The 25,559-nt window shown below is 36.9% G+C and overlaps 1 protein-coding gene across 1 annotated transcript in view; it reads left to right on the top strand.

Annotated features, from left to right (window-relative positions):
• Window positions 1-25,559, top strand: part of LOC150095329 (mitochondrial enolase superfamily member 1-like) — a 198,785-nt gene that overhangs the window by 78,908 nt on the left and 94,318 nt on the right. The window contains exons 4-5 of the mRNA XM_090409917.1: window positions 10,015-10,128; window positions 16,988-17,028. Coding sequence (XP_090266043.1) covers window positions 10,015-10,128; window positions 16,988-17,028 — 155 coding nt within the window. The remainder of the gene's footprint in view (window positions 1-10,014; window positions 10,129-16,987; window positions 17,029-25,559) is intronic.

The raw sequence follows: 25,559 nt of genomic DNA on the forward strand, positions 1-25,559 counted from the left end.
GGATGCTCAAAAGCTCCATAAGGCAAAAACCTTAAGAGAGTAAAAACTCTGTTTCCCAGTATCAAACTACCAATCGGTGTCAACCTTCATTGAGGTCTCTTCAGTGGGAGCCAGACCCAGAGGTGATACCAAGGTTGAAGTAATGCAGAAATCATATTTTCCTATACCAGTTGCCAAAAGGTGTCACACCTTATTATTAAATTACTCTGGATTAGAAAAAGGTTGTTGGATTAAATCAAGTTATTTCACTTAATCAAATACTACAAATTAAAGATACCAAGACATTATATACTTGGTTTAATCCTTTATCCGAGTGTAAGCAAACAAAGTTTGCGCCTGAAGTATTTTCAGGACTGGGGCAATTCGTAGCAAAGTGGTATAACTTCACATTACTTGCTTGTGATCCTGAAAATACTTCAGGCACAAACTTTGTTTGCTTACACTTGCTCTTCTGGATAAAGGATTAAACCAAGTATATAATTTCTTGGTAAATCACTTAAGGAATTGACAATGTAGATATGAATATAAATTGAATTGCACTTTAATAAATATTTCCGATATTTCGGCAACGTCACGTCGCCATCTTAAAAGGAACTTACAAAAAAGGCACGTGCACGTAGGCACTACAACACAGTAACTAAGAATGAAGTGATGAAGCTATTGTTCTCCTAAAAGTCCTGATGGTACCCCTAGTGGGCTAAGTAGGTGTTCATGGCCGTTGGGCTGAAGGTCTGCAGATGTAAGCCTCCCAAATTTGGGGCAGTCTCATACAACCAAATTTGTTGAGGTTTGGAGAGTTTCTTAGGGCTGAGGCTGATTCCATAAATAGCCTTTCGAATTTGTATTGCTACAGTGTATTACTGTAGCTTTCTTCCACTGTATTCTGTGGAGTGTATCCGGAGCATGATCTGCGAGACCAGAATGGCTGTACTTGAGAAAACGGATGTAGTCGTTGTGCTCCGAAATTCTGATATTCGCTGTCCTGCCTGTTTGGCCAAAGTAGGACAGCTTACAGCTGCAAGGGATCTGGTATACACCAGGTAGGTCTAGGGGAAGTGGTTGGTCTTTAGTGGAGCAGATAAGGGATGCCAATTTTCTGTATGGTCTATAACAGGAGGTCGTCATGTTTTTTAAGATTTTGGTAATTTTTTCCGAGGTGCCTCAAATGTAGGGAATAGTGATGGATTTAGAGTAATCCCTGTTGTGGAGGGGGTTGTGATTTGTAGGTTTCAATATTTTTTGGATTTTTTTTGGGGGGGGGTAGACATTAGCTGAGAAAGTATTGAGGATGTGATTTAGTATCACTGTTTAGGGCCATGTTGTTAGAACAGATTAGTTTTGCCCTGTTGTATAGTGTTTTCACCACTCCATATTGTTGTGAGGGGGGGGGGGAAATTGTTGGTGAATGTACCTGCCTGTATGGGTGGGTTTTCTATAAACTGAGAAAACCAAGGTTCCATCAGGCTGGTGGGTGACTGTGTCTAGGAAAGGAAGGCTGTTGTTTTCCTCTTTTTCCAGGGTGAACTTAATTCTGTGGTGTTGGTTGTTCAAGTGTGTTAAGAAGAAGAGGAGTGTATCAGAGCCATGTGGCCAAATAGCAAACACATCATCAACGTAGCAAAGCCATATGGTTGGTTTTTGTGGGGCTCAGGCTAAGGCTTTTCCTTCAAAGATCTCCATAAAGAAATTGGCCAAGGGTGGGGAGAGTGGTGAACCCATGGCTGTCCCCTTTATTTGTTTGTAGAATTTTCCCTGCCAAATGAAATAGCCTGAGTTCATTGTGAACTGAAATAGGGTTGAGATATTGGGAGAAAATTTAGCTTGGATTTACGCTGAAGTTTCCTTGAGTGGGACATTTGTGAATAAGAAGGAGACGTCAAAGCTGACCATTATGTCAGTATGTTGAAGTATAAGGTTTTCTCTGCTAGCTTTGAAGTGGGCTGAGTTTTTTATGTGTGATGGTGTGTTGTCTAGACAATTAAATCGTCTAACTTTCCTTAAACACTGCTGGGATAATCAGGTAATCCCGAATTGTGTAAAAGTCAAGCACCGTTTTATTTCGCAAAAAGCTCTCTATATCTATAACCACGCCAGCTACGCTTTGCTTCGGGAACAAATCGCCGCCATGCAGTTTCTCTTAGTGGAAATTAACACGTGCTTTTGAAGAAGAGCTTTCGTGCACTTTAAATCACGAGCTTTGGTCAATTTTACGTGACATCTTGTGTACCGCTGCAGACAAAGAATTTGAAAAAATACGAGGTCGACAGAAGAAAAAATTTGAAAAATTAAAAAAGAACTCGACCGTCAATCCAAAACTTCCTACCAACACCGTAATCAACCTTTCTTCAGTCTCCCTGAAGCACTCAACATGCTCTCATGTGGCCACAACTTCACCATTGCTCTCGGATAAATACCTAGTGAGGATATTATGTTCCAGATTGAATGCAAAATCTGCCATCTTCCAAATCAAATCGCCAACAATGTAAGACTGGATGTAGCTTGTGTCCTCTCCAAAGCAAGACCACCAAAAACCAACATATCCAACAAGGAATATAAATCTCTTCAGGAAATGATGAATAATAAAGAAATAGTTATCACCAGAGCGGATAAGGGAAATGCTACCATAGTACTTAACCAAAAGGACTACACAGGTAAGCTTAATGCTCTTCTATTAGATTGGGCTACTTACCTCCCTATCAAATGCAATACAATCCCACCAACTCGCAAATCAGAAAACTTCACAGGCTCCTTAAAAAAGTAGCCTGTAGAAGTTACCAACAGATTAAAGCCGTTTAACTCTATACCCCCACTCCCCCGTATTTATGGACTCCCAAAAATACATAAAGAAAATGTGCCATTACGTCCCATAGTGGATGGCATTGATTCGCCCACATACAAATTAGCTAAACATTTGGCCAAAGCACTCGCACACTATACTGGCAACACACTATCACACATAAAAAAAAAAAAACTCAGCCCACTTCAAAGCCAGCATAGAAAACGTTACACTCCAGCATACTGACATAATGGTCAGCTTTGACGTCTCCTCGTTATTCACAAATGTCCCACTCAAGGAAACTTTAGAGCTAATCCAAGCTAAATTTTATCCCGATATCTCAGCCTTATTTCAGTTCCCAATGAACTCAGGCTATTTCATTTGGCAGGGAAATTCTACAAACAAATAGAGGGGACAGCCATGGGTTCACGACTCTCCCCACCCTTGGCCAATTTCTTTATGGAGATCTTTGAAGAAAAAGCCTTAGCCTCTGCCCCACAAAAATCAACCATATGGCTTCGCTACATTGATGGAAAAAGAGGAAAACAACAGCCTTCCTTTCCTAGACACACTAGTCACCCGCCAGCCTGATGGAACCTTGGTTTTTTCAGTTTATAGAAAACCCACACATACAGTCAGGTACATTCACCAACAATCCCCCCCCCTCACACACTCATACCCCACTATGCCCCCCCCCCCCCCCAGATTATATGGTGTTCCGAAAATACACAAACAAAATATGCCCCTTCAGCAAAACGTGGAAGGAATAGACAGTCCCAATTACCACTTAGCCAAGAAATTAGCCTGCACACTCAAGGAGTTGGTAGGTCATTCCCCTTCCTACATAAAAAAACACACAACACTTTATAAACACAATTAAAAACATAACACTCGACAAAGATGACTTATTAGTCCGTTTCGATGTTTCTGCCCTTTTCACTAATGTCCCCATCAATGACACAATTCTCCTACTACAGAACAAATTTCCACCCGACATTACGGCCCTCTTTGCCCAACGTACTACAGTCCGGTTACTTCGTGTGGCAAAACAAATTCTACCTAAAAAAAGAAGGTACAGCCATGGGCTCACCACTATCCCCCCCCCCCCAATCGCTAACTTCTATGGAAACCTTTCAGCAAAGGGCTCATGATTCTGCCACGCTAAGACCGACAGTCTGGCTTAGATACATTGACGACGTGTTTGCGATCTGGCCGCACGGGTGACAAACTAAACACATTCCTTAGCCACCTGAACAAACAACACGAACGCATACAATTTACCATCGAAATCAAAAACCAAAATTCGCTCCCATTCCTAGACACACATCTTCCTTCAGGCAGTCTATCCTTCACAGTTTACCGAAAACCAACACACACTGGCCAATACATACATGCTAATTCATACCACCACCCATCACAAAAATATGGAGTCATTAACACCCTTAAAAACAGAGCTACAACAATTTTCTCTAACCAGCCCTGAAACATGAACTAAAAATCATGAGCGACACATTCATAAATAATGGCTATAACAAAAATACTGTTAATAAAATACTCCATAAAACTACAACAAAAACGAATCTAGATTACAGTAAAACCATAGCCATCCCATACATTAAAGGGTTATTGGAAAAAATCAGCAGAATCCTACAACATTATAACCTCAATGCCACCTTTTAAACCATCCACTAAACTTAAAACCATATTCAACTCCTCTAAGGATCCTCTCCTCCCATTAGCACATCCTGGAGTCTATTGCATCTGCTGCACCTGTAACTTACCGTACATTGGTGAAACAGGATGGACAATCTCTGTACGCAAGAAAGAACACATTAAATATAACCATTATGGTGGAGCTGGCCTCTCAGACCACGCACTCAACACCTTACACCAAATCAACTGGAAAAGCACCTGCTCTTTACACACACAAAAACCTGGTACGAAAGGAAATTTAAGGAAGCCTGTGAAATCCTGATAAACTACCCAAATATCAACAACAAAGATGGCATTAAAATTCCAAGGATCTGGATGGCACACATTCAGCCTACCTAATATATAAGATCCAGCATAAGTCAGGACGCTAGCCAATCATCAGCTAGTATTAGAAACCATTCCATACCAAGTGGCTGGAATGTGTACATGATGTTAATATATGTATATAGATAGATACTTGTTGTTGTGCCCAATGTATTTCTACAACCAACAGATAACACTAATAACAGGACTCTAGAATTTATGTATAATTTTTTTTTTTTTTTTTTGCTAGAGGTCAGGTCAACAATTGTTGTAGCAGCTGGTCAGTGTCTTTAACAAACCAGTTTGATTGTAGCGTAGCTTGTTTTCTGTGTATAGTTGTATGCTCCAGAAGATGACCTTGACATAAAGGTTGAAACATCAAATGTAGATTTTAGTTATCTTAAACTAAAGTTTTTATTCAAACACAGTAGTTGTCTGCATAATTTTCAAAAATGCATTCCATCTATATGTTCACCGGGCATCCACAGATGCTGTATGGTCACTCTGATACTGAGTGATGTGCCACAGCAGGCCTTGCCATATAGCTGTTGTATGCTTTTCTAGCATCTTCAACTCTCTCAAGATCAGTCACTCCACACACACACACACACACACACACACACACACACACACACACACACACACACACACACACACACACACACACACACACACCATCCATCTCATTGATGGTCTACCCCTTCCTCTTTTCCAGGAACTTTACCTTCTATAACGTTTTTGAGAAGTCCCCCTTCCATCCTTTCAATGTGTTCTAAATATTTTAACTTTCTTCTGTAAATATCCTTAACAAGCCTTAAAGTTCTACTGATCTTGACTCGTCGTCATCATCTGGTAGCATCCTCTAGCAAGAGGGTTGCAGCAGATGAGCAGCTCTTCTCCATTTCTCTCTGTCTGTCGCTTCCATCATTCTTAAACCAGTCCATTCCACGATGTCATTAAACCACTTTCTAGTGGTCTTCCGCATCTTCTCTTCCCCTCAACTTTCCCTTGTAATATAGTTCTTGTCAGGTGTCCCGAAGAACCTCTCAGAAGATGTCCTGCAAATCTAGTCTTTCTTTACTAACACTCGTTTATTTGTATGCCTTTCAGTATAGGATATCCTCAACAGCCTTCTACAACACCACATCTCAGAAGCAGCCATTCTTTTCTTATCTGACTTCTTTAGGTTCCAAGTCTCACATCCATAAGTTGCTGTTAGAAACCTTTCCTCTGAAATGATTGCTGTTAGGAAAACAACCGCATCCAAAATCCTCTACTTTGTTCCCATGGAGATAGATCCATCCTTCTGGATTTTAGACATGTCTGACTGTTGTTTTAATCATTCCTAATCTTCTTCTGAACAGCAATTCTTCATATTAATGATGGATCCCAGGTACTCAAACGTGCTGATTTCCTCAATTCTTTTTCCATTAAGGTACACTTGTTTCTCAAGAGCTTCCCTGTTTGTATTTCTTTTGAGAACCATAATCTTTGTCTTCTTAGGATTGAGTTGAAGCCTGCTGTTATTACTGATCTTGTTAACTTTATCAAGAATTAGTCCTAGTTCTTCCTTGTCATTACAGAAGAGTACAGTATCATCAGCATACCTCAGATTACTGATCAATCTACCAGCTATCCTAACTTCTGTCTTGAGCTTATCCAATGCTTCACGCATGATGTCCTCTGCATATATACTAAACAAATGAGGAAAAAGTAAACATCCTTGCCTAACTCCTTTTCGAATCTGAAGCCAATCCAACACCTTTTCTTACTGTGGCTTCTTGCATCCTGTACAAGTTGGCTATCAACCTAATAGTGTATAAATATAACATCGTATTCCCTAGCCCAGCGTTTCCCAAATGGTGGGTCATGACCCGGCACCGAGTCACGAAAGCTAAATGCCTGGTCACCTTAAAAAACTCTCGAAAACCTAGGTGTTTCATTTTTGGGTTTTCTTTTTTTCACAAAAATCTAAAATACAAGTAAACAGCATTTAATCAGGACTAATGAATAAATAATTTAATTAATAGACAAAAACTTACTCCGTCTGTGTCCGTGTTGCCATTTCGCAATCTCATTGTTCACGATAAAGTAGCTCAACTAATGGCGAGGCTGCACGGCGACAACCGCGCCACCAGCCGAATTGTTTGGAGATCTGGCGTTTGTTTTAATTGCCTGCCACATTAAGAATCGAGAAGGAGTATATTTTTTTATATTTACTGATTATGTGTACCTTGCCCGGTGGGTTCGGCTGAACAACTGTAATTATTATAATTGTTTCTAAATAATTTATTTCATTCTTTCTTCATCTCACTTGCCATTACCCATTTAATGATGGATAAATGGGTGATAAAAAAACAAACAAGCAATATGCCAGTTACAAACTCTTCGATTAGCACCAATGAACAATCGAGTGACGTGCAGCCGGGCATGAGTTCTGAAAACAGCACTAACAAACTGCCATATGATGTATTGTATACTAATCTTACAAAAAAGACGATGATGTTCTGGACCCAACAGTATTCAGAGGATTACATACAATTCGGTTTCATCAAGGGTACTGATGACAAACTATTGGCCATAAAAATTTTAGTGGGTCACGAAGATGAAGTATTAAAACAACCAGGCCATGGGAAAAAAAAGTTTGGGAAACCTTGCCCTAGCCTAATATCTGGTTATTTCAATAGCTGACCGTCCCATGGGACTGATTGCAATTGGATGTGTAACTCATCGTAACTTTAGTTGAACAAAGTGGAAATTGTATATATTTTATGCAAGTTATATTACTATCACCCAAAATGGATTTGTCTCCTAATGAAAAACTAACAGAAATGAAGTTTACTACCTTTTAATTGCTTTAGTACTCTACTACTTAATAGATGCATCCAAAGATAGGACCTTAAGCATGATAGTGTTTTGATGGCATATGGCATTTCACTGCAAGGGGACCTTATGCACAGTAGCATTGTGACACTACATAAACATACTCATATGCTATCATAAGGATATTGTTTTCAGAAATAAGCTGGTCTTTCAAGATCTAAACAGTAAAGTTGGGAATGAATACCTGACAATATTTGAGAAAAAATTTGAAGAAATAGGAAATAATATAAGCAACATCTTCTAACGTAAAGATGTGCACAAATTCACATGGAGAGAAGACATATGAAATAAGTCTTATTAACTAAGTTATTTTTCATAGCAGTATTTTCAACTGGTTTTGGATACTAGAGCATCTTTGAAATATGAAAATAATCATCATTTAGTTGTCAGCTGCATAAAAATGAATATCACATTAAAAAGCAAAACATGCAAGAAACTTTTAAAATGATCAAAGTTATCTGCTTTCAGAGGTGAACTATAGACTCAAATATACAGATATTATCATTTAAAATTCCTGCTATGCATCCTGAAGGGGGGGGTGTGCAGGATATCATGATAGTACAGCATGAAAAGCACATATTATTACACACTTCCGCCAACAGTTTTCCTCCAAATTAGTTTTTTAACTGTCAGAATACATTCTTTCCCATCCAACAACTGATATTATAGTGCAAAATCAGTCTGCTCCTCAGTTGGTCATAATTTCCTGCTCTGTAGTTTAGCATGTAACCTTTTCTGAATGGAACATTCATAAGCTTAGCTGTTTCCAAAGTTAGTAATGCATTATCACTATTGCCTATTCAAGGCAGAATAATTAGGTTTTTAACTACTCCCCTCCCGACACTATAATCAGATCTGACAAGAATCAGATAGATTGAGAATGTTGTGATGATAATGATGACTAGTTTCTTAATGAACAGCAGAAAGGAAAGGGCAGGTTTTCTTATACTAAGAAAACTCACGTTTTTTCTTCTAAATATAATGTTTTGTAAGATTCTCTTTGTATAACCAGTTTTGCGAAGACATATTTCAAGATCTTTCCAAGATTGAACACTGAGAGATCTATTTAACAATTACATGTAACATTGCTTTTATGATGAGTGGTTATGCTATATGTCAATACATACACAGATATGTACTGCCATAATTAGAGTTAGTCACTAAGATGAGAAATTACATATGTCATTTTGATAGTTAATATTTGGTACTTTTCACTAAATATGATACATTATATTGGATTTATTAGACCATGATTTTGATAAACATATACATAATCGTCGACAAGTTTTGTCAGATGAGGTCTGTCCATCTTTTTCAAGATGAGAAAGGTTATACTAACATTAAATGCTAAAACAAAAAGAATGCAGTAATGACTTAAAAATTAGTTAAACAAATTGAAGAGCATGCGTGACATCAAAAGCATAAAGCATAGAGACTTGGCCATTATTATTAAACCGCGTTTTATAATTTTTTGCGTAATTGAGTTCTGCTAAACATAATGAATTTATTAAGTTTTTCCAAATGTCTTTTAATATTCTCCCTTGGTTTCTATTGAGATTGTCTCCTGTCTGTAATACCACTGCAGCTTCTTTAGAGATTCTACATCTGAAATCTTCTTCAATGCATGGCATGGAGCTGTTGTCCCAATCTATGAAATGGTTTGAAATTGAGAAATGATGTGCTAATCCTGAGGTGTCTGTTCTGTTATTATTTACATCAACATGTTCTTTCTTTCGGATTTCTAGGCTTCATAAAGTTTGGCCTATGTAAGTCAGTCCACACAAACATGGTATGCTGTAAACTCCTGCGTATTTGTAGAAAGCGATGCTGTCCTTAGCGATGCTCCATGCCATACGTCGAAGAAGATTTCAGATGTATAATCTTTAAAGAAGCTGCAGTGGTACTACAGACAGGAGACAATCTCAATAGAAACCAAGGAAGAATTTCAGAAAAATTTAATAAATTCATTGTTTAGCAGAACTCAATTACCTGAAAAATTATAAAACGCGGTTTAATAAGAATGACTAAGTCTCCACGCTTTATGCTTTTGGTGTCACGCATGCTCTTCAATTTGTTTAACTGATTTTTAAGTTGTTACTGCATTCTTTTGTTTTAGCATTTAATGTTAGTATAACCTTTCTCGTCTTGAAAAAGACAGACAGACCCCAGCTGGCGAAACTTGTCGACAATTATGTATATATGTTTATCAAAAGCATGGTCCAATAAATCCAATATAATGTATCATATTTAAATTACATATGTCTTATGTAGATTTATTATATCTGTATTATTATTATTTACAGAATGAATTTTACTTAGATTTATTTATTTCTGAATAGATTGGCCCAGAAAAAGGAGCTATTCATCTGGCAGCAGCTGCCATAATCAATGCATTATGGGATATTTGGGCAAAAATTGAAGATAAGCCCTTGTGGAAACTATTAACTGACATGGTATAAACAAGTATTGTTTCATTTATTTGTGTGGTGAAAATATAATTATTTGTATATGATACATTATTTTATTAACACATTGTTGATTTTAATTATTTAAAAGAATTTTCCACACATTCATGTACTCGCATTACATTACATTGTCAGTATTGGAACAGTACCCACAAAATTGGATATACTATGGTTCAAAATGCTGTGAGCTAGCTATGACAAAACAAAGCATCACTGTGAAATGAATAATAAGCTGGTAACAAAAGTAAAAACATATATGAAGCAATATTATCATTATTCATCTTACTTTTTAATTGATCTTCACACAATCATTATTACTGACAATATTTGGAATATTGCCACTAATTCTGATAATAATTATCTATAAGTCATTATTTAGGACCTGCTTGGGAAATGGGACTCAGCATGGGAAACCTGCTTTAGACAACACAGTCTTTCATGTATTACTCCTTAAACTCAATTTACTGTCTCTTTCCAAATTACTACTTATTACTCTGATTCAAAAAAAATTATATATTACTTATATGTGAGAAGTGTCTCTTTTTAATAGCTTGCACAACTTAAGAGTAGCTGCTTATCCTTGTCTTTTTCCTGTTGTTCTACAGTATAAAAATCTCTCAGGTGCTCATTTTGTAACTACATCTGAACATCTTAATATTTCAGCAGTCTTGATCTTCACTCCTTCATTTTAGAAAATGAATGAGTGATGTGGACTGTCTGTCAAACTCTGTCAGTCCTCATAACCAACATTCTAATCTTGATATCATTTTTGTTGGTTATGAGGATTAATAATTCTTCCACCCATGGCCCTCTCTCTAAAGTTTCTTCATTCCTTGAAGTTCCAGTGACCAGTTCTGAGCACAGTCATCCAGATATGATCTGATCAGGGCCTTATAACTCACCTTTTTTATCTGTGCTGTTCTTGTGTGTGATATATATGTGTGTGTGTGTATGTATGTATATGTTTTGTAATAAAAATTTCCACTACAAGGAAGTTCGACAGAATCAACAATATTATTGTCTTGTATCTTTTACTTGTGTAGGAGAAAAGCAGTAAAATGTCACTCTTATAATTATATCAGATGTTGTAATGGCAAAAATAGTAAGAAAAAAATCATTTCCACTGTCCTTTCAAAACACAAAGAAAGAACATTATAAATTCACCCAGTGAAAAAGAAAATACTACATATTTTTCTTCTGTTATCTGATTTTTTTTTTTTTCTTGTAGTACAAAAAAGAAATCACTGCATTATAACATGGGAGAATGCAAGAGGGCAAACATCTGTAAATTTGATTACATTATAACTAATAGAGAAATCATGTCAGAAAATATTATTTATGTAAGAGTTCTAACATCAGCAGATATAACAACATTTTCTTCTAGTTTAGATATGGCATTGTTGAAGTAGCTAAACCTTTGCTACTATTTTACACTAAAATAAATGGGCTGTTTTTTTCATGCAGAGTTGTAAATGATTGGAATGCCTTGCCTGAGAGTGCGGTGTCTGCAAGGAGTTTGAGTGTGTTTAAGACATGGTATGATGAGGTGTGTGTGTGATAAAAGGATCTCCCAGATGAGTCTTTGACTCCATGAGGGCTTGGGTAATAATAATAATAATAATGTTCCCTGAGTGATTTGCGTTTGTAAATTTAGAGTAGTTATGTGATCGTGTTCCATGAGAGGATAAGGGGGGGGGGGAATGATTTCTAAAATAAATTCTCTGAAATATCTGCTGAATGAATAGGTCTATAACCCTCATCCCCCCCCACCAAAGATTATGTAACACATATGCTCATTTTCTTTTAAAATAATTCAAATCTTCTTTTTCAAGACAATTGTATCAAATAATTTATAATTTTTTTTATAATTAAAATTTTTAAATAATTAAAATGAAAATTTTTTATAATTCTTTTATAATTAATAAAAGTGAAACTGATCATTATAAATTAAGAAATTATTTTGGCATAAATACTGTATCAGCATGTAAAAGAAATGTCAGTGTTTCTGTATTAGGATGTCTGCTAATCAACAAGACATTCTGGATGTTTTCTGCATTATAGCTTGAGGCACTTTAGTGTGACTAATGGAGAAGTGTTCCTGCTTTTCTTTCTCAATAGCAGTGGGAGTAATCTAAGCTCTTAGATTTTCCTTCAGCTAAGAGGATTATTATCAAGTATTTCTAAGACGTAGATTATTTCAGAAATAGCAGCAGCAGTATACAAGTAGTAATATTTAGATTTTTTAAGAAAAAGAAACAAAAATAATACTACTGACTTTTCTTTTGTGTGGTATGCATATAAACAGTTTTACATGGTGAAGATATAGAATAGCATTTCTAAAATTTCAAATAATTTCAGCAGACAGTAGAACAGCAGATATTAGATTGCAAAGAAATAGTACAGAATGAGAAGCTTCACGGCACAACAATATTATTGCCTTATTTCTTTTTTCAAAAAATGGTAAAATCAAGTAATAGATTTTGAATACTGTCTGGAAGAACTTTCAAACCTGTAGAAATTGAGAGTAAAAAGCTAAACGGCTATTTTTTCTGGTGAAGTTAATTAAATTAGGGGGATAAAAATCCCTTATTATTTTACAGCCAGTATGCAAAACTCTGAGATCGAAAACTACGATCTAAGAGTTTCATGCCGAAGAACTATCGGCGAATCCAAGCATAAGTGAACACCTGGTAGCACAACACCAACGGAACTCAAAGCAAAGGTAGAGCAAGCTCCCTCACTATCCTTGATATTTTCTCATAATGTAAAACACAGCTCCTAGGAGATGTAATACTGCCTTACATTATGAGGAGAGGTAACTACCCAGACCAGTTTCAACCTTTTTCGAGGTCTCATCAGTGAGTAGGTAGACCTGGATGATATCATAGTTTATCATAATAGTCGAGTTACTGAGTGATCACTTCTCAAAAGTCTATCACCCAAGTGAGGATATCTCTATACCTATAGCAATACCTAATGTGAGAATTGAAGCTAAAGAATCAGAGGTATTAAATATATTGCAAAACTTAAATGCAAACACTGCGGTAGGCTTAGATGGAATATCAGCTCGGGTGTTGCGTGAATGTGCAAATGAATTGTCAACCCCTCTTACCTGGATATTTAATTTAAGTTTGAACTCTGGTATGGTCCCTAGGGAGTGGAAGTTAGGCAAAGTGGTTCCTTTGCATAAGGGTGGCTCTAAAACTGTGGTATTGAATTACAGACCAATCACCATCTCAGGAGTAGTGGTAAAAGTATTGGAAAAGTTGGTTAAAGACAAAATTCAAGAATGAGTGGATCAGGATATGATACTCTATAGAGGCCAACATGGTTTTGTTAAAGGTAGATCCTGCCTTAGCAATCTATTAACTATTCATAATAGAATAACATCAGAGTTGGACAGAGGAACTGGCTACACAGTAGTACTTCTGGATTTTGCTAAGGCTTTTGACAGGATACCCCATGGAACACTGTTACGCAAATTGGAGCAGATGGGAATGGATATTAAATTGGTGATATGGATAGGAGAATGGCTCAGGGAGAGATACCATAAGGTGGTGTATGGAGGAGCCGAGTCCAGAATGAGGCAGGTGACCAGTGGTGTGCCTCAGGGCTCTGTGCTTGGGCCAATGTTGTTTAATTTGTATATAAATGATATAGGAAACGGCTTAAAGGGAGATATTCAGTTGTTTGCTGATGATGCAAAGTTGTGTAGTGCAATAAAAAATCAAGCTGATGTTGAAAGTTTGCAGGAGGATTTAAATAAGCTGGTAAAATGGGCAAAAGAAAATGGATGTCAGTTCAATGTGGAAAAGTGTAAAGTCATGCATTTTGGGATTAAAAGATTATCAGCTGTGTACTACATCGATGGAAAGGTACTCCAAGAGATTGATGAGGCTAGGGACTTAGGGGTATTGGTAGATAGGGAGATGAAGTTCAGAGGACACATTGCTAAGGTGTCCAAGATTGCACATAGGATTACTTGGTTGTTGAGGAACACACTGACATCCAGAGATAAAGAGGTTATTATTCCCCTTTATAAAGCATTGATACTTCCACATTTGGATTACTGTGCTCTGGTCTGGTCACCTGGATTCTTTGGAGATGAGGAGGCTGTGGAGAGGGTTCAGAGAAGAGTGACCAAGTTGGTGAGTGATATAAAAAATGCTCCCTACACATTGATATCTTGAGAGCTTGTGGATTGCAGAGATTGGTTGATAGGCGAAGAAGAGGGGATATGATAGAAACATTCAAATTACTAAAAGGTTTTTATAGGATTGATGCGGGGGAAATGTTTCAGCTGTGTGATAGTGATGGAAGAACAAGAGGTCATCTCTGGAAATTAAAGAAGAGTGTGGTTAACAAAGGTGTCAGAACAAGGTTTTTTGCCTGGAGGGTGGTGAATGAGTGGAATTCATTGCCTGACTTAGTTGTGAGCTCTTCGTCTGTAAATGAATTCAAGAAGAGATATGACAGATATTGTTTTGCTAGTTTGGGTCTCCCGCGATGAGTCTACTGACTCCATGGAGATACCCGTAATAATAATAAAGTGAAAAGAACTTGCATACCTTCACTATACGAATGCCAGAAAGGTGTGCCCATATATCTGATCTATCTGAGATCGTAGTTTTCGATCTCAGAGTTTCGCATACTGGTTGTAAAATCATAAGGGATTTTTATCCCCTTAATTTGAAATTGAGAGTAGTTATGTAATTGTGTTCCATGAGAGGATAAAGGGGGGGCATTAGAAAATCTTCAAAGTGAGCATAAATTTTGAATCATTCCATATATGATATCTTTCATATTATATTTTCAACATATCTAGGTGGTTACGCACTGGATATTATTGTAATGTGCATCCTACAAAAAAAAATGAAGCTGAAGAGTCCGTGCTAAAATATCATTGGATATAAATTTTTGATACTAAAAAGACTCGCAATCGGAAACTGAGTAATGCAATTTAACATCATTTGTTATTCATAAAAACAAAAAAAAAATCGTTTTTATAACTAAAATATGATAATCCATATAATGGTATTTTGCTACAAAAGAAAACAAAAGGTCATCATATTTATTTCAATAAATGTTATTTAAAAATATAAATATTTGACATATTTTCAGTGCAAACAAACGCCAGAAAATCCACAAAAAAAAAAAAAAATGCTTCTGTATTGTCAGTAAAGTGAAGAAACATAAAGTTGTCTTGTTCCATTGCGCTGATTTGAAGAATAAACTATAGCAAATTTACTATTACTAAATAGATTCATTGCAAAGGTTGATTGGTCATTTCAGGAATGATTATTTTCGCACATGTGATATTTGTTTCAATTTTTGGGAAGAGACGCAATAAATCAATTGTGAGGCAAAAAAAGGACAGTAAAGGAAATTCCAAATAACACAAAGGTTGCTAACCAACAGTTAATCCACTAATAGCTCTAAAATAGCTATAAAGGGATTAATGGTGGAGGGAGGTAATGGCATGATAAAAGGTAGAATGCCGATGAAGTTTTACTCATGCCATTCACCTCTCTCTGTTCACAAAACTTGCCTATCTTACTCTCCTGCTCTTCCAGAATTATCATGCTTCCTCAGGTCTTACATTCACTTCAATCATTATTTTCTCTTGCAGCAACAGTTTCTTCAACTGACGCATACCAAATTTATCTAAATGTGGCCCATCTCTTCTATAACGCTCTATCCACTCCTCAAATTCATCTCAAACATTCACAAAATGAACTCCTTTCTCCTCGCACAACTCTGCTGGCATATTCATAATCTTTGTTCACTTTCTCAACTCATTATTCTAGCTACAAAATGCTGTGACTACCTTACTACCACACTGTTATCTTTCACTCTCCTCAGCAGCCTCATTGCATCCCTCCTTACATTCTTTTTTGTTACCAGTCAAGTCATTTGCAAACTACCACTATAACTTTTTGCTGGCATACTCCTCTTATCCAATTCTTCAATCACCCTGCTTATTCTACCACCTGGAAAACAAACTTTGTGTACCCTTTCACTCACCACACCTCTTATCATCAAATCCCCATACATTACCACTCTCAAATCATTTGATACTTCTTTCAAATCTTTTGCCACATTCTTCCTCAGATTCCCATGAAAATCTGTAATTCTCCTCAGTTCATTCCTCATACATTTAATTTCTTGGCTCATCTTTACCAACTCCACTTTCATTGCTTCAATTACTTTCTCAGTGCCATTTATGCAAACCACATTTCTCTACCTTGCACATCTGCTGTCTTACTGTACACTGCTGCTAATTTGCAGCCATCCACACATGCTGTCTTACCAGTCAACATTGCTAACTCACTGCCACTTTTGCCCACTGTCTTACCATTTACCATTCAATCACCCAGCCACACTTTGAAATCATCTGTAATACACCTTAATCTTTTAGTGTGTTACCTGATATAGCTAATTATTGCAACTGTAGCACATGTTCTTCACTTGACAAATTTTAGTAAAGATTCCTGAAGCCAAATTTTTTTTTTTTTTTAAACTATGTTAAGCTAGAGCTGTTATTTTATATGTTAAGAGACAGATGGGAACAAAGCACTAATAATAGTTACGTTATACATCATTTAAAAACTTGCCTAAAATTATGCCTCATAGGACTTTTAATGGAATAATTTAGGGATTGCTGGTATTTACACTAAATATATGCTGAACATACCTTTATCTTAGCATAGAATGTAAGCATTAAACTATCTTCATTCTTAAATTTCAATTTTTTAAAAAAAATATAAAGTGATAATTCTGTTGTTATTTAGGAGATTGTGATACAATTTTTGCACTATATGCTAAAAAGTTTATTTTTTTCTTTCAGTCTCCAGAGAAACTTGTATCTACAATAGATTTCAGATACATGTAAGTTTAGTATGCAAATACAATTTAAATAAATAACTTTGTCTTTATCCTATGTTTTTTAATAACTGTTTATTTAAGTAATATGGAGCATCTTCAAAAAGTATTCAGACTGCATTTTACTATATATCCCCAATGGGTATATATCAAGTCTTTAATGATGATGATCATTTGTATTTTAATGTTAGACTTATACATGCTATTATAGCACAATACATGGCTGTGCAGGTTTAGGCAAGCAAAGCTAAAAATGCTGTTTAGTACAATTTTGCTGTTGCAAATAAAGCTAAATGTCAAATTTATTTTTTTACGGTGTTGTAAGTGCAGACCAGTGTTCATTGAATAAATTTTATTTTAAAATTCCAAACATGCCCAGTGAAACATGTTTTACAGGAAGTAGCATATCAGATGCTACTATGCCATGGATAATAAATCTGAGTGTATAAATTAAAGATGCCAAGAAATTATATTCTTGGTTTCATCCTTTATCCAAGTGTAAGCAAACAAAGTTTGTGTGTGAAGTAACTTCACGACTGGGCTACTTGTATATAGAGGCTAATGACTTCACATCAGTTGCCTTAGTATCCCATAATGCAAAGCAAATATCCTTATGGACAAGTATAATGCTATACATATGGGAAGGGTCACTACCCAAAGTGGTTTCAACCTTTATGAAGGTCTCATCAGTGGGAGCCAGACCCAGAAGTGATACCAAGGTTGAAGTAATGCAGAAGTTATATTTCCATATAAAAGTGATCAAAAGGTGTCACATCTTATTACTAAAATACTCTGGATTAGAAATAGATGTTGAGTGGGTCTGTAACATAGGTAGTAGAGATACATTTCTTCATCCAGCGTGAGATTACTACTGTTTATCAGATGATTGAAGTGGCTTGAAAAAGATAAGTTCCATGATTGGTCTCTAACGCAGGGTTTTATATTTGCTAATTCTCAGTATACCTAGTGTTAATGTATTGTAGGTTTTTATGAGTGGGATTTGCATCACACAAACAATACACATAAATTAGAGAGAAGAATCTCATTAAAAATTGTTCACTCTGAATGACAATCAGGGAGAAGTTAATTACGGAAAAAATAAGATTTATTTCAAATAATTAAGTCCATTATATAACAGATATAATAGATTAGTGAGGTAACACAAAAATTTCTGTAAGCTTATGTGACCCAGTTTTAACTGAATATCTCCGAACTATGAAGTACATTTCAGCATAGTTGAAGTGTTCTGTTCATTTAATGAAAATTTTTTTTTTTTTTTACCAAAAACAGAACACCAAAGTATAGTAGCTGGAATATTTTGCTGGATTTTACTATGTGTAACTAGGTTTTTTCACAAGACTTAAAAAAAAAAAAAAGGGGGGGGGGGAGAGATGTCATCTCACTTATTATCAGCTCTTCTGATGCTATGACCAAATCTAAAACTCTTCAACCTCTTGTTCTCTCTATTACATTTTCATTTCCCCAACTTATACTGTTGTAGTTAAAATCTCCCATAACAATCATTTTTCTTGCACTTGCCAAGCTCAACTGCATAAACATCTCCTGCTCCCCACCCTCTGTGCTCCCTGGTTTGTAGCAAACCCCCCCCCCCAAATATCCTGTCTTGGCCACTTCTACCTCACACCATATGCTTTCAAAATCATTAGTGTCACTGTCTTCCGAAGCCTCCACTCTTAGAGGACATAAGTCATCACTTATCATAAGCAGTATTCCACCACCACATTTTCCTTTCCTATCATGCCGAAAAATGCTGTATCCTGCTATTTCAATTCCTGTTATTTTATCATTCTATGTCAACCACGTCTCAGAGATCCCAATAATCTTTGGCCAGCTGATGCTATTCATCTCCTTTATTTCGGATACTCCTGGCATTAGTATAAAGCATAAAAATGTCACTGGTTCTATACCTATCATTGTCCCCTCTCTCTACCCTACTGGACTCAGTGTTACCTGATGTTGTCCCCCTTCCCCCAAACATCCATTCCCACAAGAGACCACCCCTGCTACCATCCACCCTGGGAATGCTCGTATTCCTGCATTGACACACTGACTCTTTCAGAAAACAGCAATCTCTCCAGATGCTTTCATCCTTCCTCATTCAAATGTAAGTAGTCTTTCGCATAACAGCTTCTTTCTGTCCTCAAATGCCCTCAAAGCATTCACATATTCCAATCCTCTCTACTGACACATTCTGGCTATTATGCTATTCAGTATTACTGCTCTTCTGCTCAGCTCATCATTATCATACCTGGGCAACACATGCAATCTTTCCTCTCTGCGTTTTCTTTTGCACAACCTCAATATATAGCTGATCAAATTCTTGCACAAACTTGCAACATTTTGAATAATACCAAAGCAAAATGTAGCAATATAACTAAAAAAGAACTAGCAGTCATCAAATCTTTAAAAGCTAATAAGGATGTCTTATCATGAAGGGACAGAGGTAATGCTATAGCTGATATGAAGGTATAAACAGTCCTAATTATTACTTAGCCAAGAAACTAGTGTCAAACACCCAAGGAATTGATAGGTTATTCCTCCTCCTATATATATATATATATAAAACACACAGCACCTCATAAACAAAATCAAAAATATAATGTCAAAGACGATTTGTTAGTCAATTTTGAAGTTTTTGTTCTATTCACAAATGTCCCAATCAAAGACACAATTCTTACAGAACAAATTTATCCACTTGATATTTGAGCTCTCTTTGCCTATATATTATATTCTGGTTACTTCATGTGGCAAAATAATTTTGCCACAGACTTATGTCTATATTCACCTTACTGTCATGCAATGCATTCCACTTGCTAACTACTCTCCATGCAAAGAACCTGCTCCTATCTTCCTTATACAGTACAGCTTCCAGGAATGACCTCTTGTTTTACTTCCTTCTTCCATTCTATGAAAAATTTCTTCCATGTTAACTCTGTAACCTCTACTCTACTCTAAAACCTGCAATTTGGCTTAGATGTGTTAACACTATTTTTGTTATCTGCCACATAGCTGTCAAATTTTAAACATTTTCCTTAGCCACCTGAATAAACAATACAAATACATACAATTTACTGTTTGAAACTGAAAACCCAGAAACTGAAAACAAGTCTATCCAGAATTCCATTTCTGGAGAGACTTGTCACATGTCTTCTCTCAGGCAATCTATCTACTGCAAGCCCACCACATAACAACCAGCTCTAAAAAAATAATTAACAGTGGGTTCTCCCATTGTGAGAATTGCAGTGAAGTGTGGTATGAAATATGGAATGAAGTTGCATACGCTTCATTACATACAAATTATTAACACCACATTTATAAAGAATGGCTGTAGCAAAAATATCAATAACATTTTTCAAAAAACTACACCTAAATTAAGGGATTTAAGATAAAATGGAATACTACACAATTACAACTTTAATGCTACCCTTAAACTCACTACAAAATTGAAAAACATATTCAACTCCTCCAAAGGATTATGTCAACAACAAGTCCATCCTGGAGTATATCGAATCTAGGGCACCCGTAACTTATTTCATATAGGTGAAACAGGAAGCATGATTCCAATCCAGAAAAAAGAATACAAGTGACAAAATGCATATCAAATTTAACAATTTTGGTAAATGGTCATACGCTTAACACTCTAACACCAAACAGATTGGAAAAGAACCTGTTCTTTACATCATGCTAAAACTTGGTATGAATGCAAATTTAAGGAAGCCTATGAAATTTAGATCAAGCATCCTAATCTAAACAATGAAAATCCCAGATTTCAGCCGATTGGCTTGTGTTTCAAGTTCTTAGGCAAATCCTCACTTCAGGACTCTTAGCAAAAATTTGAGCTTATATTGGCCATCACTAGTACCATTTTTGTTTTGACTGATATGTGTTAGTAATCTCTAGCCAAACGGATAACAGGACTAGCTTTGATGTAGTAGTTTTTTTTTTCACCCACAGGTCAGGAAAGTGTCAACATTTGAACCAAATTAGTGTTAGTTGAGCATACTATGTGTATTGTAATGTAGCTTGTCTCTTGGTTTATATGTATATACTCCAAATCATGGCTTTCGTAATTTTGAAATGTCATAATTATTTTGCTTTAGTTCAACTGAATTATTACTCTAATATAGTAATTGTCTACATAAGTTTATTAAAATGAACAGAGTACAAATTGATGGGCATATTTTATGATTTTAGAACATTTGAACAATTTTTATTATTAAAAGTGAGCTTTAGTGATTCAGTGTAATTTTTTTGAATTGATCCATTTACCTGGTTATGATTTATTTACAAAAAAAAAAAAAAAAAAAAAAAAAAAAAAAAGCATTTCTACTGAATCTGTTTCAAGCAAAAATAAATTGTTGCACCTAAAATGTTTGTTTTATACATACATCTTCAAGGCCCACCTTTCCTAATTGGGTTGTGGGGACAACAGCTGCAAGAGGAACTTCCAATGGTCACGATCCTCTGCCACCAAGCTCAAGTGTTCTGGTGGGATTCCAAGATGTGTCCACCCAAGGTTTTGGATATAATCTATCCAGCGAGTCCTTGGCCTTCCCACCCTCTGGCTTGGCAAAGAGGGCCTGCTGAGGGAGCCTCTCTTGTGGCATTCTGACCAGGTGCCCGTACCAATGTAACTGTGATCTCTCAACATGGAGAAACAGCGGTTGAGTATTAAGGGTTTCCCGAATTGCAGAGCTTCTGACTCTGTCAAGTCTTGTCAGCCCCGCAACCCCTCGAAGGAACTTCATTTCAGCCGCTTGGATTCGTGTCCGCATTCTTTCGGTCATTACCCAACTCTCATGACCATAGGTGAGGATGGGGACATAGACTGTATTGAAGACAGCCAGATTTGCCTTCTGGCTTAACTCCCGCTTCAATACTACCGAATGGCCAAGCTCCCGCAATATTGAGCTTGCTAAGCCAATTCGAGTATCTAGCTCTACGTCCCATTTTCCATTCCATCATTTGTGAATATGGACCCAAGGTATTTAAACTTCTCTACCTGCCTCATTGGGACTCCACTTACATTTAGAGTGCACTGGGATGGTTGTCTTGAGACCACAAATGTTACAGTTTTGGCCAACTGATCTTCATTCTGGTGTCTGCACAAACAGCTACAAACCTATCCAGGGTCTGCTGGAGGTAATCTGTGGAAGAGCTAAGCAGAACTAGGTCATCTGCAAAAAGCAGACGTCCAATGCTACATCTTCCAATTCTGACGCACTCACTGCCTCGGCTGTGCCTATCAATCCAGTCCATAAATATTATGAAAAGGAGGGGTGACAGAACACACCCTTGGCGGAGGCCAACGGAGACTGTGAAAGGTTCAGACTTTTGTGCTGTTTATCCTGACACAAAACTCGGGGCATTCATACAGGGACTTGATGGCAGCTAATAGTTGGCCATCCACTCCATACTCCTGTACTACTTGCCAAAGCTTATCCCGAGGAACCCAGTCATATGCCTTCTCCAAGTCCACAAAACATGTGTAGACATGTTTGTATTATTATTATTATTACACCTTCCATGGAGTCAGAAGACTCATCGTGGGAGATTCAACTGACAACATATCAAATCTTAAAATAATTAACACTCCTTGCATTAACAACACATTTTGGTAATGCATTCCATTCACTGACAGTTCTTCATGTAAAAAAATCTACTCCTCTCACTCCTCTTCACCACCCTCTTACGTAACTTCCAGGGATGACCTCTCGTTTTTCCCCTCTCATCTTCTACTCTTTTTATAATCTCATCTGGATTAATCCGATAAAATCCTCTCATTAACATAAATGTCTCTATCATATTGCCTCTTTTCTTACTATCCACCAAACTGCAATCTACATTTTTTAACCTCTCTCAATAGGCAACAGTCCAAAGTCGTGATACTGTCTTAGTCACTCGCCTCTGGACCCTCTCCTGTGTCTCCACATTATACTGAAAATCAGGTGAACAGATTTGAGCACAATAGTCCAAGCACGGTCTGACCAGTGCTTTATACAAATCTCTTATTTACTCCTTTCATTTACTCCTTTCATTAATGTGTTCCATTCAGTAACAATTCTCCATGTAAAAAAAATACATCCACATATATCCATTTTTGGCAGTAACCTTTTCTTCTTTCATCATTTCCTGAACAAGTACCTTATGATCACTCTCACCAACTGGCAGCAGTGTCAACACTACATTAACAATGACATCTTGTGAAGTTATCACCAAATCCAAAACATTAAAGCCTCTAGTTGTTTCATTCACATGCTGCTTAAGATACTTATCTCTCAGAAATTCCACAAACTCACCCTCCTTGTTTTCCCCATACACTATCTCCTCTTTCCATTCTATATTCCTGTAATTAAAGTCTCCCATCAGGATCACCTTCTTTTTACATGCCTAACTAATTTAGCTAAACATTTCACAATTGGTATTCTCTGGCCTATAATAACTTCCTATCCGATATACTATTTATTTCAACTTAACACCACTCAGATTCAAAATCTGTGCATGCACTTCAACTTCCACACTTTGTGGACACAATTCCTGTGCTATCACTAAGCACCCCCACCCTCCTCTTTTCACATTTATATCCTTCTCTTTCTATTGCCAACGTTACATTCTTCTCGCAAAACCGAGTTTCACTTATTCCAGTTATCTTTGGGCATACTAACTCAATCGATGAAACTAATTCAGCTCTCTTGTTTCAAATACTCCTTACATTTGTTTAAGGAGTATTTGAAATGGCCTCAAACAATCCCTGTGTGTTTGAGGCCATTCTACAAGCACCAACATTCTCTATTCTAGCTGCTAAACCACACCTCTCTTTGGTCTGAGCACTCCCGTTTCCCTGCTCCTGACTCTGATTTCCATTCTTACCTGTGTCATCCTCACCTTTATGCATTTCATCAACTTTTGCTGCTGCAACCACATCGTCAACCTCATATCCATCTTCCTCCTATTAATTGGAGCCTCCGTAGCTCAGTCAGTATAGACAAAGCCCTTTGGTTGGAAAGACCTGGGTTCGATTCCCATCAGTGATGTGAGGAACCTTTATCTGGTCTCTTTCGACAAAAGGTGAGTTAGCCAGTCTCATACAGAGGTAGGGGGTTTTTTCAACTGGAAACTCGGGTTTTTCATTCCCCAGAACAGGCAAACCGGCCCTGTGAACACACACGGATTACAGTCATGAATACGTCCCAGCCATATGCCAGTCCTGAGCCTGGATAAAATTGGGGGGTTGGGGAAAGCAATGGTGAACTACCCTGTAAAAATCTCACCAGGAGTACTTTGTGGCCAATGTCTACAAAGTCAACTACAGTCAGAAATGACTGAAAGGGAAGATCAGATCCTATTCATTTAGTTCTGCTATCCTGTTTCACAAGTAGACTCTGATCATTTGCTACATTAACTTCTTGACTCTGTACTTTCTCAGAAAACAATAGACTTTCTAAATGCCTGTTTAGAAAGTCTATTGTTTTCACCAAACTCATTCAAATGTAATCCATCAACTTTAAACCATTCCAACTTTCTTTCCAATTTACTCCACAGATTTACAAATTGAATCCCCTTTGCATCACACCACTTGGCCATCTTACTATTCATTATCTCTGCTCTCCTTCTCAATTGATTGTTGTCATATCTGGGCAACAGATATGACTTTCCCAACAACATTATTCTTCTTTACCTGCTACAACAACTTCCTCAAATCTCTATCAACATCCTTTCTTCCCGACTAAGTCATTTGTGCCTGTGACTACCACTAATTTCGATATATTTTCTATATCTTTCCTTTTCTGCAACACATCAGTTATTTCCTTCATTGTTCCACCAGGAAAGCATGTTTGTGCACTTTATTGTCATCACACCTCTAATGATATTTCCCCATACAATGATATATATGACTATCCTTTGACTCTTTCTTTTTTAGATGTTTAATAACCTCTTCCAAATGTTTCATTTTGCTTCTCATTTTCACTAACTCCTACATAAGCTCTTCTACTACTGCCCTAACCCTTGCTCCCATTTCAAACAACTGAAATGGGAGCAAGGGTTAGGAGTCCACATGATATATCGTTTACAAATGAGTTAAACAATAGGGGCCCAAGAACAGAACACTGCGGCACGTCACTGGTTACCCTCCTTTTTTGAGACATTGCTCCATCACACAACCTGCTAGTATTGTTCAGAGAGCCAATCTATTCCCATCCTCTGCAGCTTGTGCACCAATTTATCATGTGGTAATCTATCAAATGCGTTTGCATAGTCCAAGAATATCACTGTATATGATTCCCCCTTATCTAGCACGTGTGTTACCTTATCATAAAATGCAAGTAAATTACTAAAACAGGACCTACCCTTTACAAATCCATGCTGACAAATCCTGTATTATATTCCTTACCAATCTCTCTCCAGCACCTTGACCACAACTGCAGTTATACAGACTGTCCTATAGTTGGAGACTTCTGTCTTAGAACCATGCTTGTGGAGTGGTACTATTTTGCCTTCATTTCACTCCTTAGGGC

This window comes from Typopeltis vanoorti, chromosome 20 (assembly GCF_054136105.1).
Source record: "Typopeltis vanoorti isolate ZY-2024b chromosome 20, IOZ_Tvanoo_1.0, whole genome shotgun sequence".
Taxonomy (NCBI): domain Eukaryota; kingdom Metazoa; phylum Arthropoda; class Arachnida; order Uropygi; family Thelyphonidae; genus Typopeltis; species Typopeltis vanoorti.